Below are 21081 nucleotides of genomic sequence, written 5' to 3' on the forward strand. Positions count from 1 at the left end.
CATTTTCATATTCTAACATTATTCTTTTTCCTCACTGCATTCTTTTGCATGTAAACATACCCAACTCCTGAGCATTTCCCACCATGTTTGCCTCAATTACAAAGTAAATGTCTCCCCCTACTGGTGAAAAGCGGAAACACTATACAACGTAGTACAGAATCTTTTTCATTTACACCCATGGGCTGTTTTTAACACTTACATCAAGCACCAGCGACACATTTAATTTTGTCAGATGGTTTATTGAACCATGCAATCCATGTCATATCAGCAACCTGTTACAGCCATACATCTGTCAACACTTTGCAGTATATTAAGGCAGAGAAGAAGAAGAAAAAACAACAACAACAAAAAACAGGTTATGTACAGTCGACATCTTACGCTTTTCTAGAAGATATGCAGCTGTAAACAACGACCATAACTATGAGACAGTACTGATCCAACCTACAGTATAAATGTGCTGCATGACAAGTAATAAATCTAAACTAATGTTTACTTCATTTTACAGCACTACTGTTATGGTGACAATAATACACCAAGGGGAAAAAAAAAAGCATGAAAACTAATGTACTTTCCTTCCACAGGGACACAAAAAAACAAAACAAACAAAAAAAACAACAACTATAGAAAAAAAAATACTATATACTCTTTGCTGCTGTGCCGTTTTAGCTTCTCTCACTAATATCTACTCACATTTGGTCTAAACTGGCTCATTCCTTAAATGGCCCCACTAAAGATTTACTGTACATTATTTGAATACACCCACTGTGGAATTGATATAAGGCACTTTGATGTAATTAGCAGCTGGACTACAACCCAAGGAGTTCACACGTTTGTGTTCGCGTGCACACACACACACACACACACACACACACACACACACACACACACACACACACTTAATAAGGGCTTCATACCTTGGCTATTTTGATGCGCATAGTTACAAACAAACTCTAATAGACACACTAGCTTAGCTGGAACTATCCACCCTATTACTACATGCCTCCATTTTCAGATATAACTAGCAGATTAAATGGAGTGTGGTTGCTGTGCACATTCATATATGGACAACATAATCATGCATCAAGACCTGCCTATCTTTGGCCACATGATAATCAAGAAAAACAAGCATAACACATTTGGCAAAAATATAGTGTGAGGACACAAAATGAAGAAAAAAAACAAACAAAAAACAAAAATCAGTGTAAAAGGATTAATAACACCATTTCAGTGTGCAGATATTACTGCAGGAATGAGGAACAGCATTGGTATGACGGTAAATGCACCGCTTGGTAATAAAATATACTAATCCACTAAATAAAGATGAAAAGTAAGAAAACATATTTACAATAAGCCATCATTTTGGTGCATACAGAATGCAACATTCTACAGTAAGAAAAGCATTTGTGCATAGTTTTAATTTGAACAAAGATCGCAGGAATAGATTCTGATATGCAAAATGATGGATTGTTCACAATTTTACTCTAAGTAGATCCTTCACTTATTTAAGAATCAGCTGATTTTAAAGACATAAGGTTCATAGGTTCACATACCCAAAATTCCAAAGGCAATAGTTTTGATTCACCATGCTATGCAGAAAACAATAAACATCATTCAGCAGGCAGGTACTGAAGTGAGAGTACATCAGGTGGATATGTTTATAACAAAAAGCCAGATGTTTACATGGTAATTTATTGGTTCTGTTATCATTTTTTTTCATGCCATAGCTGCTAACCATCTCTCATTCCTACCAAGTGCTCCATGCCTTTTAGTCAAAGATTACATCTTCAAAGTAAAGGTTGCCTTAATTGAGAGAAAAAACAAAAACAGTGCATAGTAGTGTGCTACGGAGGCATTCTGTACTAAAATATCAACTTACAAAACTGTTCTGGGTTGAAACTGGCTGTTGGCACGGGGGCAAGATGTGTTGCTTCCACAGCAGAACCGTCTCACACATAGATCCCTTCTGGGTTCAGACCAGAGCTGAGAGGACTGTGAAGGGCCCGGAGATGATTGGGCATTGGGTGGGTTGACACAGGGCGCTTTAACGAGCCAGACAGGGGCACTAAATCTGACAACAAATATCAAAACATCACCAAAATGAGAAACAATAATTATCAAGAGCATTTCAAAATTTTAATAATAAAAGCATTGGACTGTGGCAAGCGGCATCAAAGACTAACATGTAGCATTTTTTTTTTAAATTGAAAACTTGATTTATGATCAACTAATGCCCCAAAGCTTATGAATAAATGCAAATTTTAATGGTGAGATTTCCAAATGACAACCATTAGTTAAAAACATACACATGCTGATGATGTAATGCAGTGTAATTTTGCTAAACGGACACCAGGGGGCAGGATTGGGCCATGCAAAGAATCAGCCAGTGCAGTTAATTTTAATGGCCAGGAACTAAAGCCTTTGTTGATTTACACTCTGCACTGAAGTTTACAAGAAGATCATCATCAACCCTCCATTATTACTTTTCATAATGAGAAACTATTACCATGAAGTGCATCTAAGAGATCCAATGGTGTAAACAGTTCAATTCAATTAGCACAAATCCAATGTGGCATACATTATTACACCATCAGTATAACCAAACTATATAACCAGCTTCACTATATGCACAGTAAATGGAATTCATTCAGATGAATGACTTCATTTAAATAAAGCGATTCAATATTCAGTATTAATAAACGGAAATCCAGGTTTTTATTTACTTAAAAATAAATGCTTGGTTTTTAAGGAGGTGTGAATGTGGAGTACCAAAATCATTCCTATGCATGAGAATAAAGGCTTAATTATTATCATATTTATGCCTTTGCATTTATACATTTGGTTCTGAGGTTGTTTTTTTTATGTTTTTACAAAGGCTGAATTGCAAAACTTAAGAGTTATATCCAACTGTGGGTTGGTATCGTAAAGTTTTTAACAACTAGCTGGATGATGGTTCATTTCCTTTGTTGCATTACTTTCTCACTGAGTGCTCTTAATTTATGTGTCAGCTGTCTGACGGTTTCTTGTAGGATGAGATAGCTTTGGTCCAATGACCCACCACAGAAACTTCTGAAGATGTGAAGGAGTCAAGAATAAATAAACGTAGCAAACAACTGATACTAGGTCTCCCTTTATCCAGACTGATGTGGAGATTAAAACTGCCACTGAAGGGGGTAATAAACTAGGTCTGAGCCCTTTACCTACCACAGTTTTCAGCAGGATAATCTCTCTCTCTTTCTCTCACGCAAACATACACTTAAGCTTTTATCCTACATAATAAAGAACTCTCACTCTTGCTCCCTATGAACATACATGGGCATACTGAGCTCCCTAGCAACCTTGCCTTGAGCCTTTGCCTTCCCAGTTTAACGAGTCAGTTGATGGGACAAGGTGAGGGAGAGCCATCGAGATACTTTTTTCTACCCAATCTAATTTGAATCCCTAAAACCAAGTCTCGGCCCTCAGCAGTTAGTCTCTACCTGCTGGTCCAAGGTGAATACAATCCCTACAGTTTACAATGAGATTAAGCTCAAAGAAAACAAACACTTAAACACACAGCAGAGTCATTTTCACTCAGCAGGCTGTTAAGACACGAGGCAGCAGAATAATGAGCACCTTGATGGAACAGACTGACTGTATTAATGCACAGGCAAACTCAATCTCAGCTTTCTTACTTCATTAAAAAAAAAAAAAAAAAAAAAAAAAGATCACATGTTAAGCATGTGAAAAACCACCAAAGGCACGCTGCAATTTGACATACCATTAGTTCAAAGAAACCACTGTTACAGACTCCACACTTTGGCTACAAAAGCATCCACATTGCAATACGGAGCTGTAGTTACATATTTTACTCCAAAGAAAACTCCCTAGAAGACCCGAAACAGCTACTTATTCAATGTTTGGAAGAAAATTTCAATACCTATACCGGGGCTGTTGTGGGTACTTCCTTCCTCAGCAGGTTCAGCTGGCAGTACAGTGACCTTGGTGCCAGTCTGCTTGATGAACTGCTGCAGGTTAACCTGCCTCAGCTCCTTGGTCAGCTGCTCCAGGTCATGCTGCATGTCCTTCAATAAAAAAAACGCAGCAGTGGGAGAAATTATTTTTCAGAAGACTGCAAAGCATTACCAGCAGCTTCAGACAGCTTCTTTTTCCATGAAAAGTTCAGACAAATACTCAAAATGTTTGACTAATTAAAAAACAACAACAACAACAACAAAAAAACCATCACATAGAACAACAGCACTTGTTTGTTATCTGTGGTTTGTTATCAGTGTTTCCTATTGATTCTAAATTGAGTGAGTAATACTCAGCACTCCTCTATCACTGTTCCTCACAGCTTAGACGAACAGTGCTAAAGAAGAGCTTGCTGATAGAGTTGTGTTATAATTACATCATTCTGCAGCAGTGTTTTCATAGAAAGTTTGCACACTGCATTCAAATCAGTCACCTGCAATTTCTTGCTACTCTGTCCAAGCGACCTGTCCACAGCTTTGCAACTGCTCTCCAGCTGGACAGCCTGTCTTTCTTGGGCCTTCAATTCTGATTTGATCCTAAGGACCTGAGCCCGAGCCTCAGCCTCACTGACCCACTGGGTCTCCTGCCGCTCTCTCTGCAGTTTCTCTTCTTCCAGGCCTGCCTCTACACCCTGAAGGTGGAAGAAAAAGAAAGAAACTAAACTACTCAGGAAAAGGAAGGAACAAAAGATGACTAGAAAGTCTGTAAAACCTTTGAAACAATGATAAAAACGTATTTTCCGCCCACAAATCCAATCTAACAAAAAAAGCTCCCACATACAACACACCTGCACCATTGCCAGTTTCTCCTCAATCTCCAGTTCACAGCTCTGCAGACGCCCACGAAGCTCCTGCAGCCTTTCCTCCAGCTGTCTCTCACTTTCAAGCTCAATTTGTAGCTCAGTGGCCCAAAACTCCTCTTCCTCCATCTCCACCTCATTCTTTCTCAGGTACTTCTCCAACCTCAGGATCTCCTCTATTAACCCTCCAACTACACCTGGGTTCCCAGCGCACCCTTCACCTCGCCCCCCTCGTCCTTCAGCCCAGACTTGAAGTTCAGCTTCATAGGCCTCAAGCTTTTTTTCCAACACGTTGAGAGTCTCTCTCTGCAGACCGACCAGCCTGACAAGATCTTCCATGCGGCAGGCCCAAAGGCTGGGGGACGTGGTCCCGATAGTGGGTCCAGCATGGTGAAGACTTCCTCCATTTCCTAGAAGAAGCCTTCGTTTGGCTTCGGCTTCACCAATCCGGCCTCCGCTCAGTATCTCCCTAAGGCTTCTGGGTGCACCAGTGAATGTAAGAGACTTGCGGCGGGGTTCACGGCGGCGAAGGGAGCGATCATTGGGATGACGAAGCTTTGCAAGCGGAGGGAGGCTTTGTCGATGCAAACCGCGTTCTGGCCCCCTGAGAGGGGGCCCTTCTGAGGGGGGTCTTTCAGTCAGTGAAGGGCCTGTGCGGTGCAGGATCAGCTGGACATCACCAGCATACTGGCCCCAAGTGTTCAGGGAAGCCACGGGGCTTTCGTGAGGGGCTAAGTGACGCTCAGTGTCGCGCCATTTTTCTACAAGAGTGTATCTTCCAGTGCGACCTGAAAATAACACAGTATAGCACATTTACATTTACGTGACAACTGCTGCTAGAAAAAAATCTCTAAAACAAAGTCATAGAAATGCAGTTGTGATGTGATCAACATACACTAAACATTAACTAAGAAAACTTGGGTCCTAATATTCAACTGGATGTTGAGACGACAAAGTCTGAAAGATGTGCGTCTAGCATTCAAACTCCAGAGATCCCATTCTGATCAGGTATCTGTGGGAAATGCTGGAAAAACTACCTTATGAACCTAAAAACCTGCAAACCAGTGCCAAGAGTCCCACTTTCACACCATATTCTGGCAGGACAAGGGAGACCTACAAATATTATGCAAGTGGTTTTAATTGATTGGTGTTTACAATCTTTCCAACCTTTAAACCATTAGCACACACAGATTAGAATGATGACCTCATTGGAATGATTTTTCTGGCTGCATTAACAATAACAGTTAACAATTTCACCCAGCTTATTTACATGGTTTCTGAAACACCTTATAGTGGTTTTTATAAGTGCAGCAAGAGCATTGAGTCTCACACTATAGAGTACAGTCTGAACATACTGTAAAAATACTGTCTGGAATACAGAACATTCAGCCTAAACAGGATGCGAGCTGCACAGATCTGCATTGTTGGGGTGTTATTAAGCGATTTCAGCTCAATGGGCAATCCTTTCACAGTACATTTCATTCAATGATTATAACAAAGAAACTGCTTTCTGCTGTTTAGGGAAAACGTAGACACAACACTTAGTAGTAGAGTGCAGACAGAAAAGGTTTAAGTACCAGATCAATACTGATGTCTGATCACTTAACATGGCGTTAAAAAGCAAAGGAGGGGGCTCAGAAGTGCTGCTTTCTCAGTTTGGCAGGAGACTGAGGGATGAGTCAGACTTTCCTTCCTCCCCCTCCTCCTACCCTGGGCTTTGTGGAAAGTGATGTCAATACAGTATGCTCAAGTGCCCCTATTCTTGCAGGAGCCATATGGAAAGAGAGAGTAGGGTGTTGAGATTTAAGGAAGTACCAATGAAGCCTATGACCCACTACATCTCTGCAGGGACTTAGCATGTAGGCAGGAGAGTCTGTTTTTTCACTTCATTAGGACTTACTTGGCATTTAGGGGATTTAAACCAAGATTAAAGCTTTGTGGGTTGGCTAACGCATAAAAATACACTTGATGAAAGTTAATGTCTGTTCAGTGTTTGTGGTATTAAAAAAATATTAGTAAACTATTCAACCATTGGGCCAACATGTATAAGAAAAAGAATTTATTAATATTAGCCAATTATCAGTGTCTTTTTACAGCAGGTTTTCATGGTGACATTTTTGTGCAGAAATCAGTTACTTACTGATGCATGACAATACTAATACATTCACACTACTTGAATCATTTTGAATGAACTTCTTTAGGTGTGCTTATTGTAGCTTTCATAAAATAGAGATTATTTACCTATGGCCTGTGCCAGAGCAATCACCACTTCCTGGCAGGTGGTTGCCTCAGTGACCCCACAGACAACCCTCTGGACTCCATCCACCCATACCTTGAGCTCCATGCTGGGTCAGAAGCAAGGGGGCCGGGTGCTGCGTGCTGGCCCCAACATTACTGAAGGTGGCAATGGCAGGGCAGCGGAAGCCCCTCTGATTAATTCGCTGTGGAGAGAACAAGGGGAAACAGGAAGCCTTTAGTCTGCATGCACTCAAGGCCAAAGGTGTATACTTCCTACTTGTTAACAAGAACCCAGTTGAGAAGGGAAAAATAATAATGTGGAGGTAGAATGGCGCTATTTTCGCAGTAGGTTAAGGTAAGAAATAATCCAGTGAGAGTGACTCAAAGAGGCTGGCATGCCAGGGCCAGCTGGCCATAACGCTGTTGTTTTGTTCTTCTCTATGAATAGGTACATGTCTGTTGGGGGTGCAGGAAGAGAGTGCCAGGAGACATTCCCAAGGCCAGTTCCTGCTTTTGTACAGCTGCGACGAAAGAAAGATTAACTCAGTTAGCAGGGTGGACAGAAACAGAGAAGGAATGTAAATGTAATTTAAAACAAAGGAAAGAAAGAATTACAACACAGGGGAGTAGAGATTCGTTTTGGATGTGTGCTCACGGTTCTGTAAAATGGCCGTGGCATGTATATCGTATTGACAGAATCCCTTATTCTCCACTGTGGAACAATACAGCAAAATACAAGAAAAGATGTATCCTCGTGAAGTTTGTTTAATATTAACATTGACTGATTTATACCAACAGCTATGTGGCTATGCCTATGAAAGCTGGTTACTTACACAAAGATGTAAATAACCAGTGACAAAACACCACACAAGAAACAAGAATCTACATGGAGGCATCTGTCGACATGCACTTCAAGGACAGCAACCGAATGAATGCATACTTTCTCTGCAGACCTGTATCACTCTCCATGAATCTAACCTTCAATGCACCTACACTACTGTGTCAAAAGGTTCTTTTGTTCATCCCCCACCCCACATATCCCATGTCCACAACCACAAAGTCACCATCGCCAATTGTTTTTCTAAATATGGTCAAGACGTTGTGCAGTGCTACAAGGTATGGTATGCAAGAATAGAGAAACTGAAGTAGACTTCTTAATAATATTTACTGTTTTAAAAGATGGTCCACAAAGCCTATCAGAAATTTAAGTTGATATTTTTTAAAATGATTGTTTTTAGAAATTTAAAAACAGCCAAAGTGTTGGATTAAAAAAAAAAAATTTAATCCTCCAATTTTCATAATACTGACTGAAGAATTTTGTACCTATCTGCAATACAAAAAGCAGAAAAGCAAAAACCCTAGGTAGTTTCATTGCAGTGTGTGTTATGTATGTATGTGCACTAGTGTCATCTAGTTTCAGTCTATTCTTGTCACAGTATGCTTGTAAAGTGCTATTATCCTTCTTTTACAACAGAACTTAAATGGCATTACATGCTTGAAGGACGTAGAGGAACATGAATAACGGCCAACACATGCAGACGCTTAGATTTTTCTGCCATCACTCAAAAGACCTTTTTCCAGGGGGGCGTAGAAACAGTAACAGGCACTGATTAGGTCTTGATGCAAAGCAGTCATAGTGGAGCAGCCAGAGGTGATCAGCCATTCTGATTGGAAGAAAAAAAGAAAAAACTATAGCAACACTTCCAGACTAATGGCATCTGGCTGAAAAGGATTTTAAAAAGACCACTGCATGGAACACTTTGTATTTCACTGGCATTAGAAATATCTGCTGGCTGATTCAGGGCCTGTTCTTTGCAAAAGCTCTATAAGACTCAGAGGGGAATTTACAAATGTCACTCGGTTTAGTCCAGGCTTGCAACATTTGTATTCATTACCATTAACCCAGAAAACCCAACTGATGATACAGGCACAGCGGTACGAGGCAGAGTGCCATCCTGAGCCCTGCAAGCTCCATTCCTCTGGCCAGTCAAAGCCACAGCCTGGGGAGATGCCCGCCTGCTGATTTGGGCAGCTTGTGTTTTGCCAGAGAAGCATTTCACAAGACAGAGAAACACTCGAATTTCTGCAAATTCTGCTTAAGCCCACTTGAGCCATGATCAGCTGCATAAAAAAAACAACAACCCCAAATGACTTTAGTGACCGCTCACATTTGTTTCGGTCTGGTATTGGCTAAGTAGTCTTCTTTGAGTAGTGAGGTGTACGAGCAGAAATGAGCAGCCTGCCTGGCCGGCTGCTGATGACACTTCTCCAGACCTACAGGAGCACACCAAGCTGGCAGGGAAAAGGCTTCTACTGGCTGCTGCTGTAAACAAGCTACCATATGCTCCTGTGGGTGTTTCAGCACAACCAACACATTTCAGTAACATACAGTATACAGAAATACTGTAGGAGTTTCAATGTTAGAGCTTAAATACGGAACTGCGTCTTGGATTTACAGTCTGTCAGCCATCGCGATCTGGCAGGTGTATTGTGCATTTTATCAGTATGCTGAACAAGGAGACATCAAAGCCAGTGTGCTTCACCAAGGAAAAGGCCTGTAAAGCAGCAAAAACAAAACAGAACACAAGACTATAAAATAAAATGGTTCTTATAAAATTCCAGTTCCTGTCTATATTTGCTAACCATTGTTCAACAAGGTGGTAAACAATGCTACTAGCAGAGGTTCAGGCATTCAGGCATTATTGGAATTCGTATTCAGCATCTTTATTAATAAAGATTTATAGCAGAAGCCTTCTGAGATTTAAAACTCCCCCACACTGCTGTTAACTAAATACAATAGGATCCTTCTTACAGACTGGAGCAACAAAAGTCTTCTCTAAACCTTCCAGCCTATTACTTACCAAACTTTAATTCAAATTGCACACCCTGCAGGGTAGCATGTAATTAGTAGCAATTTATACTCTGCTGTAATTGGTAACAGACCTGTTGTGAAATAGATCACTGTGAGCAGCCAGAGACTGATGATGGTTTTATTGTGGAGGCGACTGGGTTGGAACAAACTGGAGTAATCTACTGCTTCCCTTTTAGTCAAGCGCTACAACTACATAAACAAGTATAATCCCTGGCCTTAAATCACTTGTGTGAGGCAAAAGTTTTTAATTAATGTAAGACACGCTGACATCATGGAACAATTGTGGCCAAAAGTTATCCATCTTGCACTGATGACCAGATAAAGAAGTTCCTGTTCACAGATATGCCAGCCTAGAGTGTGTACAATGTCCTGTGCAACTGTAAACATCACAGAACATGGTAAGGACCAGAGAAAAGCCTTGATCCTGGAGAGTGAAAACTGATAACATACAGGGTATGCATTCCTGGGCTGTGAGAATCCAATAGGCCGTGACTAAGAGATAAGAAAGCTATGGGGTCCTTTGCATAGTGATACTGGTGGCTATGGAAAATACAACAGTAGGTAATGGCACCTAAATAACATGAACCTACAATAATAATAATTACAAGGTCAGAAAAATTGCGTTTGCAAGGCTCAAACTGAGGATTCCCAATTGATGGTTGTTGTCCATTTATTGCACCTATACTAAATCCGCTGAAAACGTAGCAGAAGATAATGGATTGCATTCAACATACTTATTACATGTGAAGCTTTTTAAATGTGTGTGCCTTAAGTAAATGCCCCAAGCCACCAAAGTAACCCCAAAAATAAGGACAAAAATGTTTCAAGCACTTCCTCAGAATTCGTGTTTTCGCTCTGAAGATAGGAGAGTTTGGGATTAAACCCCCATCCAGTTAGGCTACACCCAGCACCCACAGCTCTTGGGATGTCTCCAGTGGCCCCTTGCCCTGGAGCTACTCCTCTCTCTCTTTTTCCGTCTGGTTGATATTAAACTATTAAGCGCTGAAGCAACCTCCCCCATTTGGGAGGTCAGTGCTGGCAGAATCTGGAACATCTGGACAGCACGTTCAGCCAGCAATAATGCCGCCTTTGTTCCCTTGCCATATTCTCTGCTCACTAGCCAGCTTTAAAGAGCCAGAGGGCCAAGCAGCAGGCTCCTGCAGCAGGGCAGCACAGCGGCGGCTCAGCGGGGCAACCAGAGGCCTTTGGCCAATTTCTTTTACACGTTACTGTGGTTTGCAAAGCTGCAGCTGTGAGTCAAACTGTTGCGTATGCGTTTATAGAACTCAAATGGTTTTTGCAGTAGCAACTGAAGTGGCAGCCACGAAAAAAAAAGTGCCAATTATATACATTTTTTTCCAGTCTGTAGGTGGTTGTTTTCAGCCTGGTCTTCATGGTTCTTTATAGAATGCAGAAAAGACCACCAAATGACTCGATTCCGCTACAAAACCCAAGTAATGCTCCAAGGCTGCAGAGAATAAGACATTGTGCAAGTGCAACAACTCTACAGGTTGGTTCTACTGCACTTGGTGTGTGTGTGTGTCAAAGTGGTTAAAGCACTGGAGCTTTAGACACAATAAACCAAGTGGCTCTATATGCAGATTATTAAATTATTAAACATGCAGACATACTTTTGAGACCATACGAGCTTGACATATTTGCAGAAGAAGCTGCAGCTTACCCGATATTGTGGAAAAACCCGGGGCAAGCCAACACAACACGGGCAAACATAGACTTTGAGCACGTCACATGATTGTAACTGACAATATTTCTAAAATTCACACGAAAGAACGCAAGGAGCATTGTGAGCTGAAACACCTCAAAAACAAGCACCTTCTAGCTGCTTGTGTAGCTCGAGCTGTAGTGGGTGTTGAGTGGGAGGAAGCCCGAGAAATGGCGATAGTGGGCTGTAGTGGGTCCTGAGCTGTCTAACTAAATTCTACTACAGAAATGTTTCCGTTATCTCCGCCTTACACGCAACTACAGCGGGCTCAGCTGCGGCGCAATCTGCGAATAATCAACGTTGCGTAACGGTCTTACCTTTGCTGGATTAAAGTTAGTCCTTCCTGTCCGGACTGAAGTTTAGAGGGAAAACACAGGTAGAGGAGAGAATTCCGCAAAATTCGTCCTCCTTTTTCAGCATTGCCCAGTAAATCACTACCAACGAACTGCGACAAAGTCACGTTTCGAAAACAGAAAAAAAACAGAGGCTAAGGAAACCCACCGAAAACAGATGAACTGTCGCTTCAATCCGCGGTCCGAAAGTTTGTGTCAGTCCTCTCTAGGCACACAGTCTTTTGCGGTCTCACCAATAAGCTGCGGAAAAAGCCCCTCTCCCCCGTTTCATTACTCCTGCTGGTAAATACATCGCATTGGAACTGGGACGCACCGCAAGGCATTGTGGACTGTTTTAAAGCTGCAATACACTGTGAGGGGGAGGATGACTTCCAGCCAACTTTTACAGATCCGCAGACTTTTTAAAAGAAGAAGAAAGATATCATGCAGGGTTTTCTTACATAAGGAAATACTGGGATAAGGGGGGATGTCGCGTAGGCTGTGACTGAAAATCTGCCCGTGAGAGAGCGAAAAAGCTTTGAACTACAGTTAGACTGCACCAAAAGAGTGAAAATAGACATTTAAACACCATCGTGTTTTACTTCCAGTTCTGTTGAGACACCATAAAGGCAAGCTCACATAAAGAGCTGATAAATCATCATTGTATCATCTAACTGAAAAAAAGTCAAATTGGTGCTCTGAACACTTTTATTTTCAAACAACATCATTTACACTGTCAAATATTCACATTAGAAATCACGTGAATGAATTTGTAGGCTGCATTTACATTCCCTCAGTTTCTTGCAAATACACAGCATGTAGATGCATTCAAACTGATGCAAATGATGAAGATGAGCCTACAGCAGTGAGACCGCGTATAAACGGAGGCTTAGTGCCCTCTTGTGACAAAACAGACTTTCCTCTTAAATTCTTAAGGACAGAGAAGTGGTGCAATCAGTGGTTTAAGTGCTCTTAACCAACACGTCTGGTGAGGTTTACATTACTTCATCAGAGGTTTGGTATAAATGTATACATTTTTATTTTACTGATGTGCATAATCGCTTTTGTAATAACCAATTTTCCAATTTATATATATATATATATATATATATGTATATATATATTCTTGGATTATTGTACACAAGCTTTTTATTCTACATTAGGTGTCTCTTCATTGGATATATCACCAGCTGCACAAGGCAACCCTATGATCAATGGCTAGGTGCTAAAATTCTGATATGGACTTGGGTACTAGGGTACTTTGACTGTAGGACCAACATATAGGATACTGATCTAAAAAGTTATGGAACACTTTTTGTTGTTGTTTTTTTTTTTAATCCAGCCCTGGAAGGATTGATGATTTTGTTCTCAGAAATGAGACACTACATGTGGGGGTCAGCGGTAGTTCAGACCATCTACTAATCAGAAGGTCGCTTGGTTGATTCCCGGCTCTTCTAGTCCATGTGTTGAGATATCCTTGTATCAGTTGGACTGTGTGTGTGTGACTGTTAGACAAGAACTCCTTAGTCATATATAAAAGTGAGGTGTGAACGAGACTTAAGTAAAAAGTGCTTTGAGTGCTCAAATTGAGTAAAATGTGTCATAGCACAGAAGCTTCTTTAATGTGCAGTTAAATACTTGGAGAGTGACACATTGGTTTTTGTAGTTTTGCCCCTGTGTGACACCACTGTAGAATCTAAATCAAACAATCGAGATGTGACTTGAGTACAGATTTTTAGCTTAGCAAAAAAAGAAAAAAGACATTAACTATTGAAGAATTAAAGCGTTTCATTAATATGACAATTGTCCATCAAAATTAAAAAATTTGTATCTTTGTCCAAAAACTTATGGACGTGATTTTACTGATGAACATGTGGCTGGAACATGCCTGTCACTGTGGAAATTACTTTTTGTCCAAAATTTGCTCTCATGTCTGCAAATAACAGTGCCTTTGATATGTGTAGTTCAATGGTGATACTATAGTTAGAGTTTCGTTGGTAGATAGGAGGTTTTTTTTGTTTTGTTCAATTAACATTTGAACCGTGTATGACTTTGAAAAGAGGGAACTTAAGAGTTCTCTCTTTTAACTACTTCCTTAGTTTTACACACTGTATATTTTTTTGAGATGTAGATACAATGCAGCATTTTCTCTGACACTAATGTAAAATTCCAGGCACAGATTATGATAATTACTGTTATTTGCTCACAGTATAATGAATGATGCGACCTTAATACGTTTGAGCATTTGATTATAGTCTTTTTCAGCTGTAAAGTTACCTCTTACCTGTACCTCTCTGACCTGGCATCTTTTAAAGTAATGAAAAAGTCATTAAAAATTGAAAAAGTGATTCAGATATTCTCAATTTACACATTTGTTTCACAGATGATCTCTAAATCCAGCAGCACATGGAATTGAGAGCTCAATAGTGCCCTCTAGCGTGTCTGTTGTACAATGTGAAAGCAATGCATTGGGTTTTAAAAACAACGTCATATTATTTTACGGTACAAGAACGTATTATGTTTGTTGCATGTTATTTATTTAATGTTATTAGTATAAGGTCCCAGACAGAATCCACTAAAAACAACCTTTCTGGTACATTGGGCAATAATCCTCATGACTAAAAGAGAAAACAAAACAAAACAAGAAACAAACAAAACATGCTATATGCTGTTCTTTCCTTTTATCCTTAAACATAAGTTTGGGGTTTGTGTCCGTCTTTTGTTACGAACGCCTGCACATGCAGTGCGCAGGAGGAACCCTTGTGAACACGTAGGAAAACTGACAAGGGATTGCCAAATCATTTTCCTGCCTGGGAATGACGTCCGTCCTGCACATTCCAGTTATATTTAGAGCCTATAAATAAGCTCGTGGAGTGCCCCCTAGGCTTTGTTGACTGCAGGCAGCAGCAGTCAGAGCACAAGTCCTACAAATTGTGACCTTTGTGGGTATATCAATGAAATCATTAATCATTTTAATCATTAAAGTATTGATATGAACCTCTCACTCTGGTTAAAAAATAATAATTTTAAAAACATACATATGTGAATTAAAAAAGACAGGTAACATCTCCACTACTAGTAGAATAATCAGTGCTTATATAAATCTAGTCATAAATGAAAACTGTGTAAAAGAGCCGCAATGCGCACACAAATGACAAAGTACAGTGTATTACAACTCATATTGCGACACATACACACATCGAGAGATAAATGCCCCAGACCGGTTGAAATCCTGCTATGGTTTATGGGTAAAAGTACGCCTGGTATCCGCCCATATACGCGTAAAGCAGGCCAGACGGAGCAGCTAGGCCGGGGCGCTGGATCAAATGGAAAGTTCAATCGATTAATTTGCTCACTTTTTCGCATGTTCTCTCTTGCTTGTGAACCGACGACAGATCAACTTAAATGCGGGGGTTTTGGTGAGAAATAGGAAATGCAGAGATCGTGTGAAACGAGAGGAATATCAGCTTGACTCGGTCGCTACTTCGGACACGGAACTCCACTCAGTAAAAGGTAAAACAAATGGAGGAGATTATTACATGTTGGGCCCCCTTTCCTTTTTTTGTAGTGCTTGTCGAAACATTGTTTTCACTAATGTAGTTAGTCGGTCACCGTGCCCGCTATCTAAACAATAAACAACACCGCTATAGTGGTATTATTCATTTTCGGTTTTTTGAACTTAACTACGCCCAATTGTTAACCTACCGTCTGGCCCTGCAACGCAGACCTGTGAGTTAGCTTACCAATGGCGGCTTCAAAATCTGGCACCCTTCCCCTTTGAATGAATGATAACGAGTGTGTCGGGGTAGGCGGTGCAGCCAGTGCTCCTTTTAATGAATTACATTTTTATAATACGTTAAGTTAGCTGATGTGGTCTCATGGTGAGTTTACTTTCGAGGCTGTTGGCGAGCTCCAATGCTAAGCTTGCTAGCAGCACAGCAGCCCGGTGCTCAGACGGTTTCACACAGCCTTTATGGTAACCCTGTAGTCGCAAAGCGGTGAATTTAAATCAAAATCCCTGTTGACTTTTAAGTATGCTACTGATGCTTCTACCTGTTGAAGCATGATAGGTGGTCTTTCATCGAAAAGCTAAATCACGTAGCCGGCTAACCGTTCCAAACTAGCATAACGATATGTTTGCTAATAAATATCGACAAGTCTTCTTGTGTAATAGGTGATATTTTTTTTTCTCCCGCAGTGATATTCAGTTCAGTGGGTTTTTTTCTTCTTCTTCCTCTATTGGGAATGTCCTTGATTTCAGGAATGTCAACATAAAGTTGGATGCACTGCATGCCATTAATGGGTTCAGTTTAAGGCAAGCTACAGCCACGAGTGGCACACTCCTATCTTAAGGAAATAAGGTTTCCATCGACCTTCCACAGCTTCAAAACTTTGCCACAGTTTGAAGCAGATATCATTCACTGTATTAAAAAATAAAAAAAAGAATCTCAATCCTTAAAACGCAAATTATATTTTCTTACTGGAGTACAAGAGCTACATTCCTTATTTTTAAATTGTTGTTTGTTGCTTGACAGCTTGCTGTATTCATTCATTTTCCACTTTCACTGACTAGTATGCTGCAAAGTGACAGCATAGACGTGAAAGCCATGTGGCACACTCAGAGGAATCTCCATTGACACTGGAATTGGTCTTGTCTGTTCGGGTTAAAGATGAGGTTGTTTCTTTACAGATGGCATCCTCATCAATGACATGTGTAAATCACTTAGTGTGTAGATGAAATAATAGGGGACAATTTTATAAAGAAAAGTGTTGTGAGCACAAACTAGTTTATTAGTAGTTGGGCAAATGCATATCATTCTAGACATAGCAATAATATTTAGTGGCACTCCTCCCTGACTGCAGGCTCAGCTGAGCTTTCTGTGCTGTAGCCTCTGAAAAGACCAGCAACTACTATTGATGTGTTCCGCTCCACACAGCAGACAGACAGCAGAGACCCTCCCAGTTGCCTGTCAATTTTGGAGCCTTAATGTAATGTCATGGATTTCTGCCTGGGGTTGGTGTCTGTTGTGGAGCTGTCACTCAGAAAACACTACTGAATTTAGACATTTAATTATATATACGCATAATCTCATCTTTATGCATTTTATTTCACGTTTGATGTTTCTGACAATTTTCAGAGACAGCAATTTCAATTGATTATTTAAAGAATATTTGATAATTTAGCAGCTTTTTGTGAATCCATTTGGGTTTTTTCTGTTTATACCCTCCATTTGCATACAAACACATGCAGATTAACCATCTATTGTGTTTGTGGCAAGCTTCTTCTACAAGCCTCTTGGTTAATACTAAAATGGGCATTTTCTCTGTGAAAAGCAAACTAAACTTGGTGTGAAATCTAATTTCCCAGTGATTCAGGTGTGTTATTAAACGAATAGCTGAGGGCGAGTTGAGTTACTCACTGGAAGTGGTGTTCATATATTAATATCTTCTCATTCTGCCAGTCCTGAGTGTGCAGATTTCCAGTAAACAAACGGGTTGTTGTACAGAAATGACAATGTTTGAATGTGATTAGATTGTAAAATTGTTTTAAGTGGAAAATGCACGAGGCATTGATTGTGCACCAGATAAACTAATACTTTCCATTTGACTTTCACTGAAGATAATCATATAATGAGATTGTATTTTTGGTTTTTTTTTAACTTGCAGGTGAATCATGACAGAATATAAACTGGTTGTGGTGGGAGCTGGTGGCGTTGGCAAAAGCGCACTTACCATTCAGCTCATCCAGAATCACTTCGTGGATGAATATGACCCCACCATTGAGGTAAAGGAAAAATATAGAATGTTTCTGTTCCTGTGTCTTTGTGTATGTGTCGACATATGAAAGGGGGCAGCACAAGTTGTAAGTCCTGTTTTTATATATATGTGTATATATTCACAAAAATGAGTTGCAACAGGTTTTACTGGTTTAAGCTTAAAAGAGAGACTCGAAACAGGTTTTCTAGAACTTTCAATGGATGTCTTCCTGCCCGAGCTCTCAAAAGGCCAGTGATCAAACTAAGTCCCATCATGATTTCAATCAATTATTGATTTGTTGCTGGAGGTTAGACCATTGATATAGATTAAATAGAAGATGGCATCCAAAGGTATGGCTGTTCACTGGAGCAAAGAGTAATTATTTGTGTTAGATGGGATTGAGTGTAGTTATCAGTGTAATAAAAAGCTGGAGTACGTCGACACGGTAGAAATGAGCTCATTGTAATATGAGGTCTGCTGAAAAATGAAGTGCCCTACTGGTGTAATGAACAGAAGATGCCCTGTGGTATCTTTTATTGAAATCATCTCATAACTTTAAGTATCATAATTATTAGATTAAAAATGCGATATCATCGGTAAATCACACTCAGCCAACACATTTAGAGTAACTTAAAATCTATTTAAAAATTATTAAATAAGCTATCATCTCATTGTATTACATCTCTTAAAACCGCTAAATTCCAGGATTCTCATGTGTTTTGCTTCCAGGACTCTTACAGAAAGCAGGTAGTCATTGACGGAGAGACATGTCTACTGGACATCCTGGACACAGCAGGTCAGGAGGAGTACAGCGCCATGAGGGATCAATACATGAGGACAGGGGAGGGTTTCCTCTGTGTCTTTGCCATCAACAATACCAAGTCCTTTGAAGACATTCACCACTATAGGTGAGCTAGGGGAGAAATTGCCTCATGTCTTTGTAACCAGTATGTGGTAGTTTACTTAAAACTAAGAAATAACATGCTGTATTTTGAAGTCACTAAAGTGTATATATAAAAATTAGGGGTGCAACGATATTTGTATCGATATTGAACCGTTCGATACAGTGCTTTCGGTTCGGTACGCATATGTATCGAACAATACAACATTTGTAATTTTATCAATTTTCCTTCTGACGATGCTGTCTGTGTTGAGCGCTCAGTGAATCTGTGTTCGACTACTCCGCCTAGGCTGCACTGTCCAGCGCAGATCCACTGAGCGCTCAACACAGACAGCATAGTCAGAAGGAAGAGCGCAGGGCAAGCTAGCGAGACAGAAGTTAAGCTCTCCTTGCAACAGGCAAATTGAACCTCATTCAGATCTGGCGTTTGGAATTATTTTGGTTTTCATGTGACGTATGACCCTGAAGGTAAGCGAGTCATGGACTAAAGTAAAACAGTATGTTGGATGTGCCACGCAATGCTCAATTACATTGGTGTGAACTAGTGTGTTAGCGCAGTTAGCTCGTTAACGTGTTGGCCGTCTAGCCCCATGCACGGAGCGATCGGCGGTAGCTCGTTAACGGAGATTTGCCGTGTTGTGGCGTTAAGGTCATTTCAACGAGATTAACCTGAAAGCACTAGTGGGAACACAACGAATATGACTGCACATTTACGCCGACATCATCCTAGTGCAAAGACAAGTGGAAGCAGACAAAGAAAAGCAAGCCTGCTACTAACTTTAGCCGAGTCATTTAGACCGCTGTTAGCACATGATTCTCCTTATGCTGCTGAGAATATAGCCCAGAAGAAGCGCATAGTATAGCTTTTATTTTGGAAAGAGCCATTTCTCTGTAATAAACTCTCTTTTCCAAAGATGAGTGATTCCTCAATCAGATACAGGGCTTGCAATATCGCTAGCCCGACGTCCCGAAGCTAGCGATTTCTTTTTCAGTCGGGCTACCAAAATCTATCTCTGCCCTGCCCGTCGGGCTATTGTAGGAAAAATATATGTCAATGCTTTTGCATTCTTTCAGAAATGTAGCTGGGTAATTATGTCATTGGCATCGGTGAGCCACTGTCAATATGTGACATATTGAAGTCGCGTTTGAATTTGCGCTTGTTTTTGCTTTCACTTTGCAATCGTGCAAACTGTGTATAGAGAGCGACAGCACTGATCTGTGAGTGATGATAATTTGTGCACCAATTCCTCTGACATCGTCTTATTAATCGTTAGCTTACTATGCAAATATGACAAGTGAAATCTCCCGCAGCAAGCTTAAACATGTGAGAGGTTGATCGCGCAGAGAATCGCTGAGCTTATGTGAGTGCGTGTGTAAAAGCATTTTAGTTCTGCTGAGCCAAATAAGACAGGTCAGGGTGAAGAGGTGACAGCCAAAGAAAAGCTTACCACAAAACGGAGAAGTTATGACAAATCAGACTATAAGGCAAAAAGAAAGTGCAGCTTTATGGTTTCATGGACAAAATAATTTCTGTGGCTGCAATATGACAAGCTAAATAACCAGGGCTGCACATAAGTGGTCCGCAGGTGCGCATTCGCTGTCAAAATAAAAAACACGCACAAGGGTTAGGGTTAAATTTAAAAACTGTACTTTTGAGTTAAAATATATTTATAATTTTAATAAATGACAAATTAAAAATGCATGAACATTTTTTGTATCGAAAAAATATCGAACCGTGACACCAAAGTATCGAACCGAACCGTGAATTTTGTGTATCGTTGCACCCCATATATTTTATTAGGGGTGCAACGATACACAAAATTCACGGTTCGGTTCGGTTAAATTTAATGTTGCTGAAACAACAAAATAAAAAATAAATAAATAAATCTATCTGATCGAGAAATCCCTCATCTTTGGAAAAGAGAGTTTATTACAGAGGAATGGCTCTTTCCAAAATAAAAGCTATACTATAGCCTTCTTCTGGGGTATATTCTCAGCAGCATATTAAACATATCAGGTCCCCATAAGGAGAATCATGTGCTAAAGGCTGTCTAAATGACTTGGCTAAAGTTTGTAGCATGCGTGCTTGTTGTTTTTGCCTGCTTCCACTTGTCTTTACACTAGGATGATGTCGGTGTAAATTTGCAGTCATATTCGTTGTTCCCACTAGTGCTGTCGGCGTTAATCTTGTTAAAATGACATTAACACCATAACGCGTCAAATCTCCGTTAACAAGTTACCGCGGATCGCCCCGTGCGTGGGGCTGGACGGCGTCAACACGTAAACGGCTAACTGCGCTAACGCACTAGTTCCCACAAATTGAGCATTGCGTGGCACATCCGACATTAGGGGTGGGGGGAAAAAATCGATACTGTGTAGTATCGTGATATTTTGTTTGCTAATAATGTATCGATACAGGGACAGCAGAAATCGATATTTTGTTACAAA

General features: G+C 40.4%; 2 protein-coding genes across 5 annotated transcripts in view; one reads left to right on the forward strand and one right to left on the reverse strand.

Annotated features, from left to right (window-relative positions):
• Positions 1-191: 191 nt before the first annotated feature.
• On the reverse strand, positions 192-12327 carry rassf8a (Ras association domain family member 8a). Of its 2 annotated transcripts, none has more exons than XM_005737623.1 (6): positions 12145-12327; positions 7052-7251; positions 4799-5598; positions 4445-4642; positions 3917-4061; positions 192-2068 (listed from the first exon to the last, which is right to left on the reverse strand). In XM_005737623.1, exons 2-6 carry the CDS (start codon positions 7152-7154, stop codon positions 1947-1949), a joined length of 1368 nt encoding a protein of 455 aa, XP_005737680.1. In that variant the 5' UTR covers positions 7155-7251; positions 12145-12327; the 3' UTR covers positions 192-1946. The 2 variants fall into 2 exon arrangements, with proteins under 2 accessions (XP_005737680.1, XP_005737681.1); XM_005737624.2 differs by having other exon boundaries at positions 11961-12327.
• A 2901-nt stretch (positions 12328-15228) lies between these two features.
• Positions 15229-21081, forward strand: part of kras (v-Ki-ras2 Kirsten rat sarcoma viral oncogene homolog) — a 12409-nt gene continuing 6556 nt past the window's right edge. For all 3 annotated transcript variants that reach the window (XM_013912027.1, XM_005737622.1, XM_005737621.1), the window contains exons 1-3: positions 15229-15488; positions 17643-17760; positions 18462-18640. In XM_013912027.1, coding sequence (XP_013767481.1) covers positions 17650-17760; positions 18462-18640 — 290 coding nt within the window. In that variant the 5' untranslated portion in view covers positions 15229-15488; positions 17643-17649. The remainder of the gene's footprint in view (positions 15489-17642; positions 17761-18461; positions 18641-21081) is intronic.

Source organism: Pundamilia nyererei, unplaced genomic scaffold (assembly GCF_000239375.1).
Source record: "Pundamilia nyererei isolate P.nyererei 1_Seehausen unplaced genomic scaffold, PunNye1.0 scaffold00078, whole genome shotgun sequence".
Lineage (NCBI taxonomy): Eukaryota > Metazoa > Chordata > Actinopteri > Cichliformes > Cichlidae > Pundamilia > Pundamilia nyererei.

Excerpts from the sequence above, each read along its gene's own strand:
- rassf8a (XM_005737623.1), bottom strand. The coding sequence starts at position 7,154 with ATGGAGCTCAAGGTATGGGTGGATGGAGTCCAGAGGGTTGTCTGTGGG. Across the intron at positions 5,599-7,051 it reads TGCTCTGGCACAGGCCATAG|GTCGCACTGGAAGATACACT; the intron begins GTAAATAATCTC and ends TGTTATTTTCAG. Across the intron at positions 4,062-4,444 it reads AGAGTAGCAAGAAATTGCAG|GACATGCAGCATGACCTGGA; the intron begins GTGACTGATTTG and ends TTTTTATTGAAG.